The sequence below is a fragment of the Gracilinanus agilis genome, chromosome 4 (genome assembly GCF_016433145.1).
Source record: "Gracilinanus agilis isolate LMUSP501 chromosome 4, AgileGrace, whole genome shotgun sequence".
NCBI classification, from domain to species: domain Eukaryota; kingdom Metazoa; phylum Chordata; class Mammalia; order Didelphimorphia; family Didelphidae; genus Gracilinanus; species Gracilinanus agilis.
Genome location: NC_058133.1, coordinates 440634483 through 440653772, shown reverse-complemented (window position 1 = coordinate 440653772; position 19290 = coordinate 440634483). Strand labels below are relative to the sequence as shown.

Here is a 19290-nt window from a genome sequence, read left to right as displayed (position 1 = left end):
AAAAACAAAACATATTGGACAGAGGGCAAGGAACATTCCAAATAACTATGAAGTATGGCCACAATAGTGAGTGGATAAAATAGGATAGAAAATTAGTCCATAGGAATTGAATTCAAGGACCTGTTAAACCAGAGAATTAGATTAAGTATTAATAATAAAGTTATTCAAGTCAATAAAGATGACCAGCAAGTATTATGGTCAAAAGAAATACTGTTAAGTACTTAAATCACTGAAAAAGTAGCATTTCTTACAGGTTGGTGAGTGCTCTGATTAAGCTAAGGAGTTGGCAGTATAAGCAGAGAGCATAAATTTTTTTAAAATAAAATTTTACTTTATTTATAAGAATTTCTCTCAATGCTCCTCCTCTCCCCTCCAAGCCAACCTATATAAACAAAGCATTTTTTTTAACCCTTGTACTTCGGTGTATTGTCTCATAGGTGGAAGAGTGGTAAGGGTGGGCAATGGGGGTCAAGTGACCTGCCCAGGGTCACACAGCTGGGAAGTGTCTGAGGCCAGATTTGAACCTAGGACCTCCCGTCTCTAGGCCTGACTCTCACTCCACTGAGCTACCCAGCTGCCCCCTAAACAAAGCATTTTTTAAAGATAAAGAGGGAGATGAGGGGGGGAATCACCAAAATCGATCAATACATGGAAAATTTCTGAAAATATTAGCTCTGATGTATATATATTCTTAGACCTCCCACCTCTCCAAAGGAAGAGGTTATCTTCTCATAACTCTTCTTTCAGGTTATGCTTGGTCTAGGTAATTCTGCAACATCCATTTTCGGCTGTCTTGTGGTTATTATTCTTTACATTTAAATTGTTGCAGTCACAATGTATCTCATTTTCTTACCTCTCCTTACTTCCTTGTGCATTTGTTCATGTCTTTTCATGTTTCTCTTTTTCATATTCATCTTTTCCTACATCAGTCATGTTGCATACAATCATGAGCCACAATTTGTTTAGCCATTCCCCAAACTATGGACATCTACTTTCTTTCCAGTTCTCTGCTACCACAAAAAAAATGTTGCCATAATTATTTTAATATATATGGGGACATTCCTTCTATCAATTACCTTCCTATGTTATGTGCCTAGCAAGAGAACCTCTGAGTCAAAGTCTTCAAACATTTTAGTTATTTTATTTGTAAAGTATCAATGGTCCATAGCTCCACAAACAATGTACTAGTGTGCCTATCTTCAGAGGGCATGAATTTCAAAAGACACTCTCCTCTTCAGATTTGTATTCAACATTTATTAGGTACTATTCTAGGAGCTAAGGGATTCACAAAGATAAATAAAAGAGTTCTAGATTTAAAGGAATTTATAATATGGCACAAGACATATATGAAAAATGTAAGTAACAGAGATAAAAGAGAATATAAATTCATATAAAAATGACATCTAAAAGAAAAAGAATTTCTGGATAGGAGATAAAGAAAAATGTCATGGAGAAGGCAGCATTTGAGCTACATATAGAAAGACTGGTAAAACCAGTAGATGCAGATGGAGAGCAAAAGGAGTACCTTATTTTAAACATAAGGGAAATAGTGAGCACAAGCAGAATCAAGGGGGCTTGGGACATATGCAGTGTAGTAGGATTACACAGTTCCTGAGTGAGTAACACTGTCAGTCTCTCCCTACTGTTGATTCTAAGACTTCTCTTAGAAATGGCAGGGGGACACTTTTACTGGGAAAAGCAAAAGCATATTCTTTTTCTTTGGTAAATTTTATTTTATTCCACCTCTCAATTACATGTAAAAGGTTTTCAACATTTTTCAAAGAATATTGAGTCTCAAATTCTCTCCCTCTTCCTCCACTCTTTAACCCTCACCACTCCCACTCCCACCACTATCCATCCCCCTCCCTGGTTAAAATGGTAAACAATCTCATTTTTATATGTGCAATCACATAAAACACTTTTTCATATTAATCCTTTTGTAAAAAGAAATTCAGATTTTAAAAATTAAGAAAGTAAAAAATATTTATTTGGTATGGATTCAGATTATCAGTTCTTTTTGCCTATAAACAGATGGTATTTTTTTTATCATGAACCCTTTGGGATAGTTTAGATCACTGTATTGCTGAGAATGCCAAAGTTATTCACAGTTTTTCACTGTACAGTACTCCTGTCACCATGTACATTTTTTTCCCAGTTATGCTTATTTCACTCTGCTTCAATTCATGTTAAGTCTTACCAGGTTTTTCTGAAGATCCTCCTACCTGTCATTTCTTATGGCAGAATAGTATTCCATTACAATCATATATTAAAACTTAATCACCCATTTCCCAGTTGATGAGTATCCTCTCACTTTCTAATTCTTTGCTCCCCATCTTCCCCCCTCAAAAAAAGTTGCTTTATTTGTATATTTAAGTTCTTTTTTTTCTCTTTTTTAAATCTTGTTGGGATACAAACCTTGTTGGCATAGGTCCAAATTGCTACCCAGAATGAATCATTTCACAACTCCCCCAACAGTCATTAGTGTCTCAATTATCCCACATCCCCTCCAAGTTTTGTCATTTTCCTTTTGTTATAATAGCCAATCTATTATGTATAAGACAGTACCTCAGAGTTGTTTTAATTTGCATTTCTCTAATTAATAGTGATTAGAGCAATCTTCTTTGCATGACTATAGAGTTTTAATTACTTTGGGAACTGCCTGTTCATGTCCTTTGATCATTTATCATTTGGGAATGGCTTGTATTCTTATATAGTTGACTCATTTCTCTATTGACTCATTTTTTCTATGTATTTGAGAAATGAGACCTGTATTAGAGAGACTTGTAAAAAACAATTGTACCATTATGATTGCTGTGTATTACTTTCCTTTTTATTTCTCCCTGTTTAGTAGTGTCTGACCACCATCTCCCCCAATTTGCCCTCTTTCTATCAGTCCCACCCAACATTCTTTTATCCCCTTCCCTTGGTCCTATCCTGTAGGGTAAAATAACTTTCTGTACCCAACTGATTATGTTAGTTCTTCCCTTACTGAGCCAATTCTGATGAAGGTAAAGTTCACATGATCTTCTCCCAACTTCCCCCCATCTTCCCCTCCACTGTAAAAGTTCTTTCATGCTTCTTTTACATGAGATAATTTGCCCCATTCTGTTTTCCCCTTCCCCCTCCTCCCAATACATTCCTTTTTTATGCCTTAATTTTATATTTATATCATCCCATTATATTCAACTCACATACTTAGCCTCTACGCACACTCCTTCTAACTGCCCTAATAATGACAGTTATTTGGAATTACAAGAATCAACTCCTAATGTAAAGATGTACCGTTTAATTGTATTGAATTTTTTTATTTCTTTCCTGTTTACCTTTTTATGTTTCTCTTGAGTCTTGTACTTGAGTCAAATTTTTCCATTCAGCTCTGATCTTTTCATAGGAATGTTTGAAAGTGCTCTATTCAATTGAATATTCATTTTTTCCCCTGAAGGATTATGCTCAGTTTTGCTGGGTGATTCTTGTTGAAATTCTAGTTCTTTTTGCCCACGGGAATATCATATTCTAGACCCTCTGATCATTTAATGTTGAAGCTGCTAAAGCCTTGTATTATCCTGATTGTGGCTCCATGATATGCAAATTTCTTCCTTTTGGCAGCTTGCAGTATTTACTCTTTGACCTGGGAGTTTAGAAATTTGGTTATATTCCTTGAAGTCATCTTTTTAGAATCTCTTTCAGAAGGTTACTGATATATTCTTTCAATTTCCATTTTGTCCTCTGGTTCTAGACCATTAGGACAGTTTTCTATGATGATTTCTTGAAGGATGATGTCTAAGCTTCTTTTTTACCATAGCTTTCAAGTAATCTAATAATTTTTATATTATCTCTCCTGGATTTATTTTCCAGGTCAGCTGCTGTGAGAAATTTCACATATTCTTCTATTTTTTCATTCTTTTGACTTTGACTGTTTATTGATGTCTCATGGAGTCTTTAGCTTCCACTTACCCAATTCTAATTTTTAAGACATGATTTTCTTAAGTGAGTTTTCGTACCTCTTTCACTTGGTCATTTCTACTTTGTAAAGAGTTCTTTTTCTCAGGGAATTTTTGTACCTCTTTTTACAAAGGGCCAATTCTACCTTTCAAGAAGTTATTCTCTTCAGTGCATTTTTTATATCTTTTTCCATTTAGCCAATTCTGCTTTTTAATGAGTTCTTCTCTTTCCAGGATTTTGGATTTTTGTGTCTTTTTAAAAAACATATTAAGGTGGGCAACTGGGTAGCTCAGTGGAGTGAGAGTCAGGCCTAGAGACAGGAGGTCCTAGGTTCAAACCCGGCCTCAGCCACTTCCCAGCTGTGTGACCCTGGGCAAGTCACTTGACCCCCATTGCCCACCCTTACCAATCATCCACCTATGAGACAATACACCGAAGTACAAGGGTTTAAAAAAAAAACATATTAATTTCTTCACTTTTTTGTGCCTTCTTTACCAACCTGTTGACTTTCTTTTTCATGATTTTCCTGTCTCTCATTTATTTTCTCAGTTTTCTTTCCTTTTTGAGCTCCTCCACTAATTCTTTTTTGGCTTCATATTTTCATACTTCATATTTTTCTTGGAGGCTTTAGATACAGCAGTACTGACTTTTTTTGTCCTCTTCTCAGTTTCTGGTTTGGTCCCCCCAAGTCACCAAAATAACTTTCTATGTTGAGAGGTTTTCTGGTTGGTTTGCTCATTTTCCATTCTTTTTCTTTTCTTTAATTTAAAAAACTATTAAAATTGGGATCTGGAACTGAGGAGAAGAGAGCACTGTTCCAAGCTTCAGGTTTTTTAGGCAACTGTCTTCAGAGCTGGCTCTGGGAAACTACCTGTTTTCAGTTCTTCTAAGGTGGCATAATTTAAGGAGAGATGTGTTTGATACTCTCCAGGCCAGTGATCTTGACTAGAGGTAACCATGAGAACTCTTTTCTGCCTTGGAACTGTGACTAGGATCCCCTGCTCCCCTGTGGCCAAAAGCGTTGGTGTGTGCTAGAGCTCCTTCTCCCCCCAGAGCAGTGATGGGCAAACTATTCCCAGTGGGCCAGATCCAGGCCTAGTTTGCCCATAACTGCCTTAAGCAATTCCCTAATCACTACATCTGGATGTGGGGGCGTAGTGATTAGGGAATTGCTTAAGGCAGTTATGGGCAAACTATAGCCTGGATCTGACCCACTGGGAATAGTTTGCCCATCACTACCCTAGAGCATGCCCTAGGACTGCTTCCTGGATCTGCTTATGGAAAGAGCAACAAAAGTCCTATACCTAGTATAAGCAAAGGGACCTCTGTAATATCTTTCTGAATAGTTGTCTGATCCCCCTTTACTGTCTGTGGTTAACAGTCCAAGAAGCCTTTGGTACTACTTCAGCTGCACCCAGAGCCCATTGCTGCAGTGGAGCCTGCTCTAGAGCACTGCTTTGTACTCCATCTCCACCTCAGCGGACTAGATCCTTCATGCTGGCCTTCTAAGTTGTTCTGGGCTGAAAAAAAATCACTTCACCTTGTCTTTTTGTGATGTTATGTGGCTCCAGGATTCAATTTAAGGTTTTAAATCATAGTTTTTTGGAGGATAATCTGGTAGAGATCAAAAGTACATTCTAAGAGACCTTCATTGCCATCCTAATCCCATGCAACTTAACCTGATATTCTCCTCATTCACCCCAATTTTACAAAACTACAACATTTTAATATCTGTAATATTTAACCATTATGAATTGATGTTTTATTATGAGAACACAGAACAAAAACTTGGATTTCTGGTAAATTTTAGAATTTGTGTTTAGTTCCTTTTCTTTTGATGGCCTTCCTTAAGAATAACATCTTCATTTTTATTTTTCCATAAATAATTTCACTTTGGGTCTTAATTCTTTTGCTCCCTTCCCTATCCCACAAAATAAAAACCCTAAATGTCTCTAACACATTCTTTTTTGGGGAAAAAAGTAAAATATCATTGAGATTATTTATATTTCATTGCATTCAACTAACAAAAGAGATAAATTTACAGGCCTAGTAATATTTTATCTTCTTAAGCACCAACATTTCAGAAATGCTCAGGAAAATATAGAGGAAATGTCTCTAATATGTCCAGGATATACATAACAGAAACAGTATACTAATTCACAGCAATAAACTTGCATTTTAGTTCAAATACAATGTAGCAATTATAAAATATTATCAAGCTCACTAAAACAGAGTCCTACCCATATAAATTCACATTTCTGAAAAATTGGCAGTAAAATAGAATTCTGCAAATCCAGTCTTATTTTCACTAAAAATGTAGAAATGTGGTCCAAAGAGGATACAGAGAAAGAGGTAGGAAGAGTAGATAACAAAGACATAGCAAAATAATGTTCCATTATGTCCTCACATCTGTCTTGCTAGAGAACTTGGCTATAATTCTGTCATATTAATGCAATGTGAATCAGAGTAGAATGTTGAGTTTTTCCAACAACCATGAAAGCAGAATTCTACAGAATATTTCTAGTGTACCTATAAGCATCCCTGACACAATGGGAAAATCTGATAGACTTTCAGTTGAATTCCTCCCCCAAAAGCTCAATGTTTCACTTAAACTTATAAATGTCAAGTTCATTCCTATTTCATCAATTCTACTAAAATTATTGTATTATTAGGAGATACATGAATATGCTTTCTGAATCTCCTCAAGAGGATTCTGTTTTTTCTTTATAACATCTCAAACAAAGGCATGAATTCTAAAGATCAGTCTTCTGGCTGAACCTTTAATCCAAGATTAATAATGTCTACACTTACTTCAACTTTTAAAAGAATGATCTAAAAGGCTATCAGTTTCCCATTTACTTTTTAACCACCCCTCCCTAATCTTTACTAAATCTAGGTTTCTAACAACTTAAAACTCTATTTTATAATGGATATTTTATAGGCAGTCTTTCCTTTTACCCTCAATTGAATATTAAAATACCTACCATTGAAAAAGTCAAAAATAAAAATTAAAGGAGCTAAGAAAAAATATTTGTCACTTTTAATACAAAAAATTACATTTATATTTTATTCAAGTAGTTAAATAAAATCAGATTGTAAATCAAATTGAATCTTCTATAAAAACCAATCGACTTTGAGATGTGTAGGCTTTATAGTACATAGTTGGCCACTCTAAATAGAAAGTACCAATGTTAAGGTCCTATCCTACATGTACAGTGAAATATAATTAAAGCATAAGTCTTACTGAAGGGGCTACAATTTTCCTGGATAAATAATAATATATTTTTATAATAAAAAGTTATATTTTTTTATAATAAAAGTTCTATTTATAATAAATCATTTTCAAAAATTTATACACAAACCTGATTTTTAAAGAAGTACACTTACGAGAGGCATGGCAGCGATGAAGTTGAACAAATACCTCTTGAAATCTTTTCTGCTGCGACCAATGATACCACTGCAAACCACCACATGCAGAGTGTTAGTTGCAAATGAAGCAAATCATCATAGTAAGCAGTCTTTGTACATTGTTTAATTTACTTTGGAGAATTTTAAATTATCCAAAGAATCCATAAGTAAAAAAATGACAAAACATTTTCTTCAAAAATAAGAACAAAAACAAAAATCTGATCACAACTTTTGACATGTTGACATTTGATTGAAACAACTGAGAACATCCCTCACTAAGGGGTTTTTACCTTTGGGGAAAAAGTTATAATATCAACAGTAAAAATAAAAATAGCTGGCATTTATATAATACTTTAAGGTTTACAAAGCTTTAGAAATATCTCATTTGATCTTCAAAACAACTCTATAAGGTAGGTGTTGTTGTCCCCATTTTATAGATGAGGAAGCTGAGGCAGAGATTAAATGACTTGTTCGAGGATACACAGATAGTTAAGTGACAATCAGGATTTGAACTCAGGTCTTTCTGACTCCAAGCCCAAAGTTCTATCCAATAAAATATTTGGCTACCTATTTAATGAGAATTTCAACCAGTTGTTCTCAATGTCTACTGGAGAAAATGCACAAGAAAATAGACATAAGCTATTTTATGAAGGATTCAGAGAGAGAAAAAAAATGAAGTTATTAAACATGAGAATAGGTTACTATGAGACAAGATAGAGCTGTTTCTATGGAGATTTTTATGGCGTTTCATCTACCTGGCTGAAAGACAGTGAAATGAATTTAAGATTAAGTGCCACCATAAGGTCTCTTCCACTTCTAAGAAGCAGTAAAATTTCAGAATTAAAAGAACTTACTCACTGTGGGTATTTAGGAACATTACTGGCCAAGAATATAGTGTAGTTTATGTTTTCAAGGTTATGTGTTGAAAGAGAAGAATTACATTTAATGGCTTTCTTTGGAATTGAAAACTATAAAGCTATCAAAGTCTACCTGAAAACAAAGTAACCAGGTGAAAATGATAGTGCTAAGATGATTAACGGAATCTTTAATTTAAAAATATTTGCCAAAGCTAAATCTTTGGAACTAAGGTTAAAATTAAAGACTAAGTTTTAAATTAATTCCTCAAATATAGAAAAATATAAATACACTGACTGTGATGAAAGCTAATAAAATAAATAAGAATAAAATGTTATTTACATTAATAAGAACATTAGGAACATGAAACACTGAAAGACAACAAAAAGCTTAACAGTTTTGGCTGAAATTTATGTAAAGCAAAGTGCCTTAGTGATGCTCAAGCTGTGAAACACACATTATTATAAAACATAATAAATGCATGCTTGTTTTAAGCAATGGTTTACCATTGGGGTGGCAGCTATAAACTTTATAAAGTGTTTCTTGAATAATATGTTATTTCTGCTTATTATTCCACTGCAAAAGAAAAAATAATTGCTTTAATTTTTAAAAAATCCTACAAGTGTCACTATAATCACTCTTAAAGTATTAGTTTCACTGTATATAATGCCAAACTTTCAAAATGTTCTGTTTTCTTTCTTTGATAGTTTTATTATAGGCAATTGCTCCCTGGAAGAGGAGGGGATACAAAATGTAAGTGATAGAAAAACAAAGTATTTCAATAAAAATCAATTTAAAGCAAAAAGTTTCACACTTATTTTTAAAATGTTCCACAAAAAATTGCAACTTAAATGCTTAGAAATTTCAAAAGCAGTAGAGAACTCAGGATTTTTTCTGTAGTTTGAAAAGAACTAGAATTTATTTCTTTGAAAAGGATCCCACCTTAAGGTACTAGATTTACCCATAATGCAAAAGAATTAGCTAGCTATTGACAAGGAAACCTAAAGATATAAAGAATAAGATGTATGTCAAATTCCTTTTAGAGTATTCTTTTTGGCATTTATGTCCACTGCAATTTAATCTTTTTTGAGAGAGGCACTAAAAAAAAAAGTGACTAACAGCATCTGAACTGCTGTTTAAATAGCAGGTAGCTTTAGTCTCACTACATTTTTTCCAAACAATTTACTGTTCACTGATCAAAATTCTCAAGCTTGTAATGTTAATGCAACCAAAATCCTAAAGTGGCAAGCTACCAAAGCCATAAATTCAAAAGTATCTGTGATGGCTATGGTTTTAAAAACTGAATTCAAAATGACTATTATAAGAATTGACAAGAGTACTTGAAAAGTATCATTCAAATCTTTTTAAACCTGAAAAGTTCTTACATCTAATGTCTACAGCAGGGGACCCAAAAGATCAATAACTCTTAACTGACCTCTAAGATTAACTCAGTTACCTGCAAGCCAGTAATTGACATTTCATTTCACTCCTTAATCAATAACTTGTACAATTTCTAATTGATTAAGGAGTATTGAGGCTTAAATTATGAACTTAATTCAAATATATTATATTTTTAGAGTTACTGCCACAAAAAGGAAGGATGTGAAATCTAAAAAAATTTTAAATAAAAACTTAATGACAAATGTAAATATCACCTACTGAGAATCTTACCAATCCCAACATATTCTCCCAAGATATATATAAACAGAAACTTCAGTAGAGTTGGGAGTGATTATTAAGTCTGGGTTCTAGTACCAGATCTACTACTAACCAAGCTGTGTAATCTTTGGTGAGTGATTTAATTAACTCTCAGCACCTCAGTGCCCTTATCTGTAAAAATGAAGAAGTTGGATTGGATGTCTTTCAGGTTATTCCAGCTCCATAAGTGGATGATTCCATGCTAAAAGGGAAGAAGTCTGAAGCAAATAAAGCTAGTATTAGATCTGGAGAAATATATTATTTCAGAAGACAACACACTTCATATTTTGAACTGCAGAGAGGGTAATTTAGCAAATAGCAAGAAAAGAAACATAAGAAAGTGATAAATGAAGATAAGAAAATAACAAAATATAATTCAGTTTAAACAATATAAGTATGTTTCAGGATATAAGTATCTGAAGGAGTGTGAATATGACTATATACACTAAAAAGTTGGGAGAGAGGGGGAACTCTATATAGTAGCAGAATAAGGTGATACTCTAAGGTATCAGTTTAAAGCTGGCAAGTACTAAATTCCCACTTTGGGTTTTATTCAACCTAGTGTAATAATACCTCTGTATAGTAATGCCTGTAACTATCTGTATATAGTATATTAAATGTGCAGGAAAACAAAACGTGTATCTTGAGAACCTTGAGGACTAGGATGAAGCCAAAGATCAGCACTGGGGTTTCAACCTGTGCTGGTGCAAGTGCTAGATCCTGAAAGATACACATCCTTCTACCCTCATCAGTTCTATTAATAGCAAGCTATGTGACCTTTGACAAGTGACTTAATCAATTCTCAGGACTGTACTTTCCTCATCTAAAAAATGATCAAAAGATCTCTAATATAACCAATAACTACAGCTATGCCAGCTTCCAATTTATGAATTGTCAACTATGTATACATCCTCTCCAAAAAGCTGGGGGGACCAGGCAGTTTGGAAAAATCATTAACAAAAATTTTGTTGAATCCTTTCTCTTCTTGTCAGTGGATAGTAAAATTTCAGGGACCTCCCTGGCTGCCAGCACCTAACCAAAAAGATAACTTTTAAAAATTATTTTATCTACTTCTTAGGTCTGCAATTTCTAAGAACACTGACAAAATTTTTCTTAACACATCTGGAGATGACGTTTTAAATTCAAATTCCTGCTCAAACTAATAACTAAAGATAATTTACACTAAAAATTAAGTCAATCAACCAGTATAAAATACTAAATTATTATTCTAATTTTGATAAGCTAGAGATAGTACTTCAAAATAAGGTATAAGGGTTGAGGGAGAGTAAAAACAAAAGAAAAAGAGGACAAAGGAAGAGAAAATGAGGAGGCATGAAGTTGGTCTTATTTACCTTGAATTATGTGTTTTAAAATAGAAGATTTGAACAGACATATACCCAAATTAACAGAAATACATTGCTACCTTACATTTACAAAGTGTTTTATGAACTGTCATCCCTCTATCCATGTGTATATGTACATATACACATACACACATATATATACTTCAATAATAGTAACTTGTTATTTAGATCGCTCTTTAAGATTTGAAAGCACTTTAGATAACCACATTCTATGAGGTAAATTTTATTACTATTTCTATTTTACAATAAAGAAAACTAAGGATGATAGAAATAAAATTATATAGGGTCATATACAACAAGGTATTAGAGAAGGATTTAAACAAAGGTCTTCCTTCTCAAATCCAGATCCAGCACTCTATCCTCTAGGACATACTCTCCATTTTACAGATCATATGTCACAGATATAGAACTAAAAATTTTCCCACAAGAGATCTGGTCAACCTTTGCATCTACAGACAAGGATTCTAAGGCTTAGGAAGGGGATGTGACTTATTCAGGGTCAGATATATTGTGTGGCAGAGGCAGAATATGCACTCAGGTCCTTTGCTGCCAAATTCAGCATTTCTTCCACAGTTATGTGCCACCTCAGCAGAGCAAGGAAACCAGGACTCCAAGTTAAAGGACTTTATCTCAAATCACATAATAATGAAGGTAAGATTTGGAATGAGATAACCTGATTTCATTCAAGTCCAATGATCTTTTAATTACACCATGCCACTTCATAATGCCACTGAGCAACAATATGTAATGTATAGCAACACTACTTCCTGAAACATAAAAAAGTGAATACAAACAACTTCATAAAGGACTTCATTCCTACATGATGATTCTTTAATTGCAATACCATTACATTAGAAAAAAACAAGATACAAAGATGTTTAGGAAGTAGAAAACAACAGAAATGTATGAAGATAATATGCCAGTCCCAGTAAGTTAATAAAGAACTGACAGCAAATGGTTAATTTTTCTGTAATGTCTATCATATCCGGAAAACTTATCATAAATACAAAATGTTATGAAAATATAAACAAAGATTACTCTACAGAGAAATTGTAATTAAGCTACATATGGGAGAATTCCCCTCTGAAGTTTTTGCAACATATTCCTAAAAACTACAACATATTCCTAAAAATCCTAAAATAACATATATTATGTCATTCCAAAGAACAATATTAAAATAAGGAGTTGGATTGTCCAAAAATACAGCAGCAAGTTACACAAAGGAGGAATAATGTCATAAGAGCAAAAGCATAACCATAAACATCTATAATAATTTCAAATAGTAAAATATTCTCTTGGTCCTACAAAATGAACAAAAATATCCTGAATACAAAGGACCCTAAAAAAGTCATGCAAAAAAACACAAAACTCTATGTATCATATATATGAGATAAATATCTACCTAAAGATAAAATGCTGTGTAATAAACAAGTAATAATTTTAGATTAAATGATCATAGCACTAGAACTGAAGGGACAAAGGTCCCTTCATTTTATAACTGAAGAATCTAAGGCCTAGAGAGATTATTGAAGGCAGCTGCTGGAGCAGAGGACAGTGTCTAGGGCCTGGAGTCAGGAAGCCCTCAGGCAAATACAGGCTCAGACACCAACTAACTCTGTGATATTGGACAAGACATTTAACCCCTGTCTGCCTCAGTTTCTTCAGCTGTAAAGTTGGGATAATAATAGTATCTACCTCAGTGTTGCTATGAGGATTAAATGAGGTCATATGTGTAGACAGCTTGGCCCAGTCCATGGCACTTAATAAAGGCTTATTCTTCTCAAGGTCACACAGGTAATAAATCAAACATATTTGTACCCAGATCCTCAACTCCAAAGTCAGAACTGTTCCCACTATACTAATTTGCTTGCCTTCTTAAAACTTGGAAGGGTTTTTCTGAGGTGATCTAGATAAATCATGTTCCTTAAAAGAACTAAAGTCTTACTTTTCTCAACAAAATTTCTGTAACTTTAAAGAAACATTTAGAATTATTTCACTGATGTTACAGGGGCACTCAAAGTAGTGATTATAGGACCACTGACTTAAAGCTGGAAGAGACAATACAGATCACTTAGTCCTACCAACTCATTTTACACATTAAGAAATGGAAGGTCTGAGAGGGGACTTGTCTCCGGTAATATGGATGTGACTCCAACCTGGGAAATCAGGTCCTTGGACACCAAATCCAGTACACAAATTACAGATTCATGTAAACATCTTTGAGGATTTCACTAAAGGTTTTGTTGCTTATCAGATCATAGAATTCAAGAATAAAAGGCCCTCAGAGACTGCTTAGCCCAATCTCCTCATTTTACAAATGTCAACTGATATGAGCATACAAGGTGAAATGAGAGCCAGGTCCTCTGGGCCTAGTTATTATTCTTTCTTTTGCACTATGCTATAGAATTTATGGCATAGGTTTCCATGAACTGGTCTTTGTGTTTTATGGTCTTTTCTCCAATTTTTCTTGTTTTCTCCCTCCCTAACTTTCTCAAAATAAAGGGCATGCTTGAAAAGAAAAGCCCAAAAGGTCAATCTTAAGGAGGACGCGGGAAGGGAGAGCAAAGGATAAAGTAGTTAGAGAAGTGTAATTTAGTCTTGGTGAAAATTGTATGCTGATTGAAGAAATATGGACCCCATGGTTTGTGGGTATTCGTAAAGATTTGATTAAATGCCAGCAGATAATCATTTTGTTTTCATCATTCCAGTTATGTCCTAAGACAACCTGCAGATTTCTATTAAAGAAACTGTTTAAAGAGGTAGTAAGGAAAAGACAAATGATATATAGATGCTAGACAACTGCTACATGTCAAAAAGTATGGGTTGCTCATAGTTACACTTTCAGCAAAATGCATTTAGTAGTCTATCTTTTGAGTAAAAGTTATATGAATAAAAATACTGTTTTTTTAAAGCAATGCTGATTTTCCCCATCCTCAAAGGCAAAGGAGAATGAAAAAATGAACAACTTTGGCACCTCTGTCTTTCAGCAATTTCCTAAGATAAAAAACAAAGTATTTCAAAGGAAAAAAGTTTTCATTTCAAAACCTTTGGTATCATTTTCCCCCTAACATTTCAATGAATACAATTATAAGTATTTTGATTAGTAAAAAGGAGATAAAAAAGTTAAACATCCTTAAAATTTTCTGGACATTTAAATCTAGGCTAGTATAAAAGCAAAACATAAAAGAAAAAATTTTTAATTTCTGAGAAGATAAATATTTACAAAAACTTTTCAGGACACAAATACTTCATTTCTAAAGTAAAACTCTAATTCAAAATGGTCTCAAAGTTTCAAATCTGGCATACTTCAATATGCAGAAAAGGAATAAAGAAAATATATTAAAAGTGTTAGGTTCAAGATTTTTAGGGGTTTACTTTTTTCTGGTAATAACTCCTAAAGATCATTTGCTTCCTGATGGAATATGTTGTAAACTTTTTTAATGCTTTATTTATAGCTGCCTAATCAAATGCAAATATTCAGGTTGATGATTTATATCCTTTAGTTGAATTAGCATCAATTTAGAATCTCTTCTGATAAAACAGTAAGTTTAATAGGTGGAAAAATACCTTTCAATGAGTGTCCCATTTTGAATCATCCAAACATCACAATATGTGCGAGATACCAGCATTACAGCAATAAGTATCAAGTAACCTGTCTAAAAGAAAATACATACAATAAATTAAACAATATTTAAAAACCCTAAACAGTTAATTAAATAAATCCTGAACATTTAATTTTATCATATGAGTAAATTATGCATTTTAAAAAATCAATGCTATAACTGGCAACAAATCTTAACTTACTTTATGGCTGACATTTTTTCCCAAAATGGAATTCATTTAATGTCTGCTAATGGTACCACTTTAATAATGAGAAAATGATAATAAATTCACCTGTTTAATATTCTTTTTCATGTTAAATTCTATTTTTTCAATCAATATGTGTTTCCCTTCTCTTCCTCTTTCCCCCTAAATCAATATTCAATATTCAACAACCAAGAAGTAGTAAGTATATCAGCATTTGCAAAGCATTACTAATAGCATAATAATTACAGCAGCAGTTACTATTCTTGAAGAATTTGCCTCCACTGGGGAAGCAACCAAAAGAAAAACAATACTGTAGGATAGCATAAAAAGTGCTGAACTAGAAGTCAGGACATTTAGTTTCAAAGTCCCAACTCAAGCCATTAACAAGTCCTTTGGCTTTGGGCAAATTAATTTCCTTTCCTGTGCCTTAGAAATTTCCATTGTAAAAGTAGTTGGAGGGGAGCTGTTAAGTGATTCAGTGAATAGAGAAACATGCACAGAGATGGGAGGTCCTAGGTTCAAATCTGGCCTAAGACACTTCCTAACTGTGTGAGCCTGGGCAAGTCATTTAACCTCCACTGCCTAACCCTTAAAGCTCTTCTGCCTTAGAATCAATACACAGACAGAAGATGCGGATTTGTTTTAAGTATATGGATCAATGAGATGATCTCTGACATGTTTTCCCAATTTGTCATTCTGTTGTATTATTTTTAGTTCTAAGATTTTAAATAAAATCTAGGGCTAAAATTATATGGTATAAACTTATAAGTACTTTCAAGAATACCAAAAAGGTTAAATATTGGAGTGAGAGCCAGGCTAGAGATGGGAGGTCCTAGGTTCAAATCTGGCCTCAGACACTTCCTAGCTGTGTGAAACTGGGGAAATCGATTAACGCCCACTTCCTAGCCCTTACTGCTCTTCTGCCTTGGAACCAATACTGATTCTAAGATGGGAGGTAAGGGTGTAAAAAATACAGAAAAGGAAGCAATCAATGTGGACGAGAACAGGGTGTTGCTATTTTTTAAATTTCCTATAAAAGGTAAGGGGGGGGCAGCTGGGTAGCTCAGTGGATTGAGAGCCAGGCCTAGAGACGGGAGGTCCTAGGTTCAAATCCAGCCTCAGACACTTCCCAGCTGTGTGACCCTGGGCAAGTCACTTGACTCCCATTGCCTACCCTTACCACTCTTCCACCTATAAGTCAATACACAGAAGTTAAGGGTTTAAAAAAAAAAAAAGAAAGAAAAGGTAAAATGTGAATAGGGTCTTAAAGGATGGACAGGATTTCAATCAATTGATAAGTAGCAGTAAGACACTATAAGAGAACATCACTGAATAAAAGCATAAACCCAAGAATAAGCACTATAGTGTATGTGATCACGGGCAAATTATATAGTTTCTCTTAGTATCTTCTTCTATAAAATATAGTATATAGCTTGCAGAATTTGGTGGGGAGGTAATAGGAGATGAAGAAAAGTCTCTGTAAACCTTAAGACACTATTTTTTTAAGTTTCCATTTTGAATATTTTCTCATAGTTACATATTTCATGTTCTTTCCCTCTCCCCCAAATCCACCTAATACCCCACCATAGCCAATACGCAATTCCACTGGGTTTTACATGAATCACTGATCAAGACCTAATTCTATGTTATTAATAGTTGGACTAGAGTTATCGTTTAGTATCTACATCCCCAATAATATCCCCATCAGCCCATGTGTTCAAGCACTTGTTTTTCTTCTGTGTTTCTCCTCCCACAGTTCTTCCTCTGAATGTGGCTAGTTTTCTTTCTCATAAGTCCCTCACCCTTGCTCTGGATACTTGCATTGCTGCTAAAAGAGAAGTCCATTATGTTCAACTGTACCATAGTGTATCAGTCTCTGTGTGCAATGTTCTCCTGGATCTGCTCCTTTCACTCTGCATCAATTCCTGGAGGTCATTCCAGTTCACATGGAATTCCTCCAGTTCTTTATTCCTTTGAGCACGACAGTATTCCATCACAAACACATACCACAATTTGTTCAGCCATTCCCCAATCGAAGGGCATTCCTTTGTTTTCCAATTTATTGCCACCACAAAGAGTGCAGCTATAAATATTTTTGTACATGTCTTTTTCCTTATTATCTCTTTGGGGTATAAACCAAACAGTGCTATGGCTGGATCAAAAGGCAGATAGTCTTTTAAAACCCTTTGAGCATAGTTCCAAATTGCCATCCAGAATGGTTGGATCAATTCACAACTCCACCAGCAATGCATTAATGTCTCAATTTTGCCACATCCCCTCCAACATTCATTATTCTCCCCTGCTGTCATTTTAACCAATCTGCTAGGTGTGAGGTGATACCTCAGAGTTGTTTTAATTTGCATTTCTCTAATTATTAGAGATTTAGAACACTTTCTCATGTGCTTATGGACAGTTTTGATTTCTTTATATGAAAATTGCCTATTCATGTTCCTTGCCTATTTATTAATTGGAGGATAGCTTGATTTTTTTTTGTACACTTAATTTAGCTCCTTATATATTTGAGCGATTAGACCTTTGAGTTTTTTGTTATGAAGATTTTTTCCCAATCTGTTGCTTCCCTTCTAATTTTGGTAGCATTGGTTTTGTCTGTACAAAAAAATTTTGTTTAATGTAGTCAAAATTTATTTTAAATTTTGTGATTTTTTTTCTAACTCTTGCTTGGTTTTAAAATCTTTCCTTTCCCATAGATCTGACAAGTATACTATTCTGTGCTCACCTACTATACTTATAGTTTTCTTCTTTATATTCAAGTCATTCACCCATTCTGAGTTTATCTTGGTATAGGGTGTGAGATGTTGATCCAGGCCCAATCTCTCCCATGTTGTTTTCCAATTTTCCCAGCAGTTTTTGTCAAATATTGGATTTCTGTCCCAAAAGTTGGGTTCTTTGGGTTTATCGAAGACTGTCTTGCTGAGGTCAGTTATCTCTAGTCTATTCCACTGATCCTCCCTTCTGTCTCTTCACCAGTACCACATTGTTTTGATGACTACTGCTTTATAAAACAGTTTAAGATCTGGTACTGCTAGGCCCCCTCCCTTCATATTTTTTTTCCATAATTTATCTTGATATTCTTGGTCTTTTGTTCTTCCAAATTAACTTTGTTATAGTTTTTTCTAATTCAGTAAAAAAAAGTTTTTTGGTAGTTTCATAGGTATGGCATTAAATAAGTAAATTAATTTGGGGAGAATGGTCATTTTTATTATGTTAGCTCGTCCTACCCATGAGCACTCAATGTTTTTCCAATTGTTTAGATCTAGTTTTAATTGTGTGGAAAGGGTTTCATAGTTGTGTTTGTATAATTCCTGTGTTTGTCTTGGCAGATAGATTCCTAAATATTTCACATTGTCTAGTACAATTTTGAATGGAATTTCTCTTTCTAACTCTTCCTACTGCAATGTGTTGGAAATATATAGAAATGCTGATGATTTCTGTGTTTATTTTGTATCCTGCAATTTTGCTACAGTTAATTATTTCCACTAACTTTTTAGTTCATTCTCTAGGATTTTTTAAGTAGACCATCATATCATCTGCAAAGAATGGTCTCTTCATTGCCTATTTTTAATACCTTCAATTTCTTTTTCTTCTCTAATTGCTACTGCTATTGTTTCCAGTACAATGTTGAATAGTAGAGGTGACAATGGGCATCCTTGTTTCACTCCTGATCTAATTGGGAATGTTTCTAATTTATCCCCATTGCAGATGATGTTTGTTGATGGTTTTAGATATATACCATTTATTATTTTTAGGAAAGGCCCTTCTAGTCCTAAACTTTCTAGTGTTTTCAGTAGGAATGGGTGTTGTATTTTGTCAAAGGCTTCTTCAGCATCTATTGAGATAATCATGCGGTTTTTGTTGGTTTGCTTGTTGATGTGGCCAATTATGTAAATGGTTTTCCTAATGTTGAACCATTCTTGCATTCCTGATATAAATCCCACCTGATCATAGTGAATAACCCTTGTGATCACTTGCTGGAGTCTTTTTTTTTTTAACATTTATTAATATTCATTTTTAACATGGTTACATGATTCATGCTCCATCTTTCCCCTTCAACCACCCCCCCCGCACCCCCCCACCCTTGGCCGATGCGCGTTTCCACTAGTTTTGTCATGTGTCCTTGAACAAGACCAATTTCCAAATTGTTGGTAGTTGCATTGGTGTGGTAGTTTCGAGTCTACACCCTCAGTCATGTCCACCC

At 34.2% G+C, this 19290-nt stretch overlaps 1 protein-coding gene across 10 annotated transcripts in view; it reads right to left on the bottom strand.

The window, feature by feature from the left end:
* The window catches only part of ABCD3 (ATP binding cassette subfamily D member 3), a 135125-nt gene that overhangs the window by 44852 nt on the left and 70983 nt on the right, over positions 1-19290 (bottom strand). For all 10 annotated transcript variants that reach the window (XM_044672058.1, XM_044672053.1, XM_044672054.1 and 7 more), the window contains 2 exons: positions 14835-14923; positions 7330-7399 (listed from right to left, as the gene is read on the bottom strand). In XM_044672058.1, coding sequence (XP_044527993.1) covers positions 7330-7399; positions 14835-14923 — 159 coding nt within the window. The remainder of the gene's footprint in view (positions 1-7329; positions 7400-14834; positions 14924-19290) is intronic.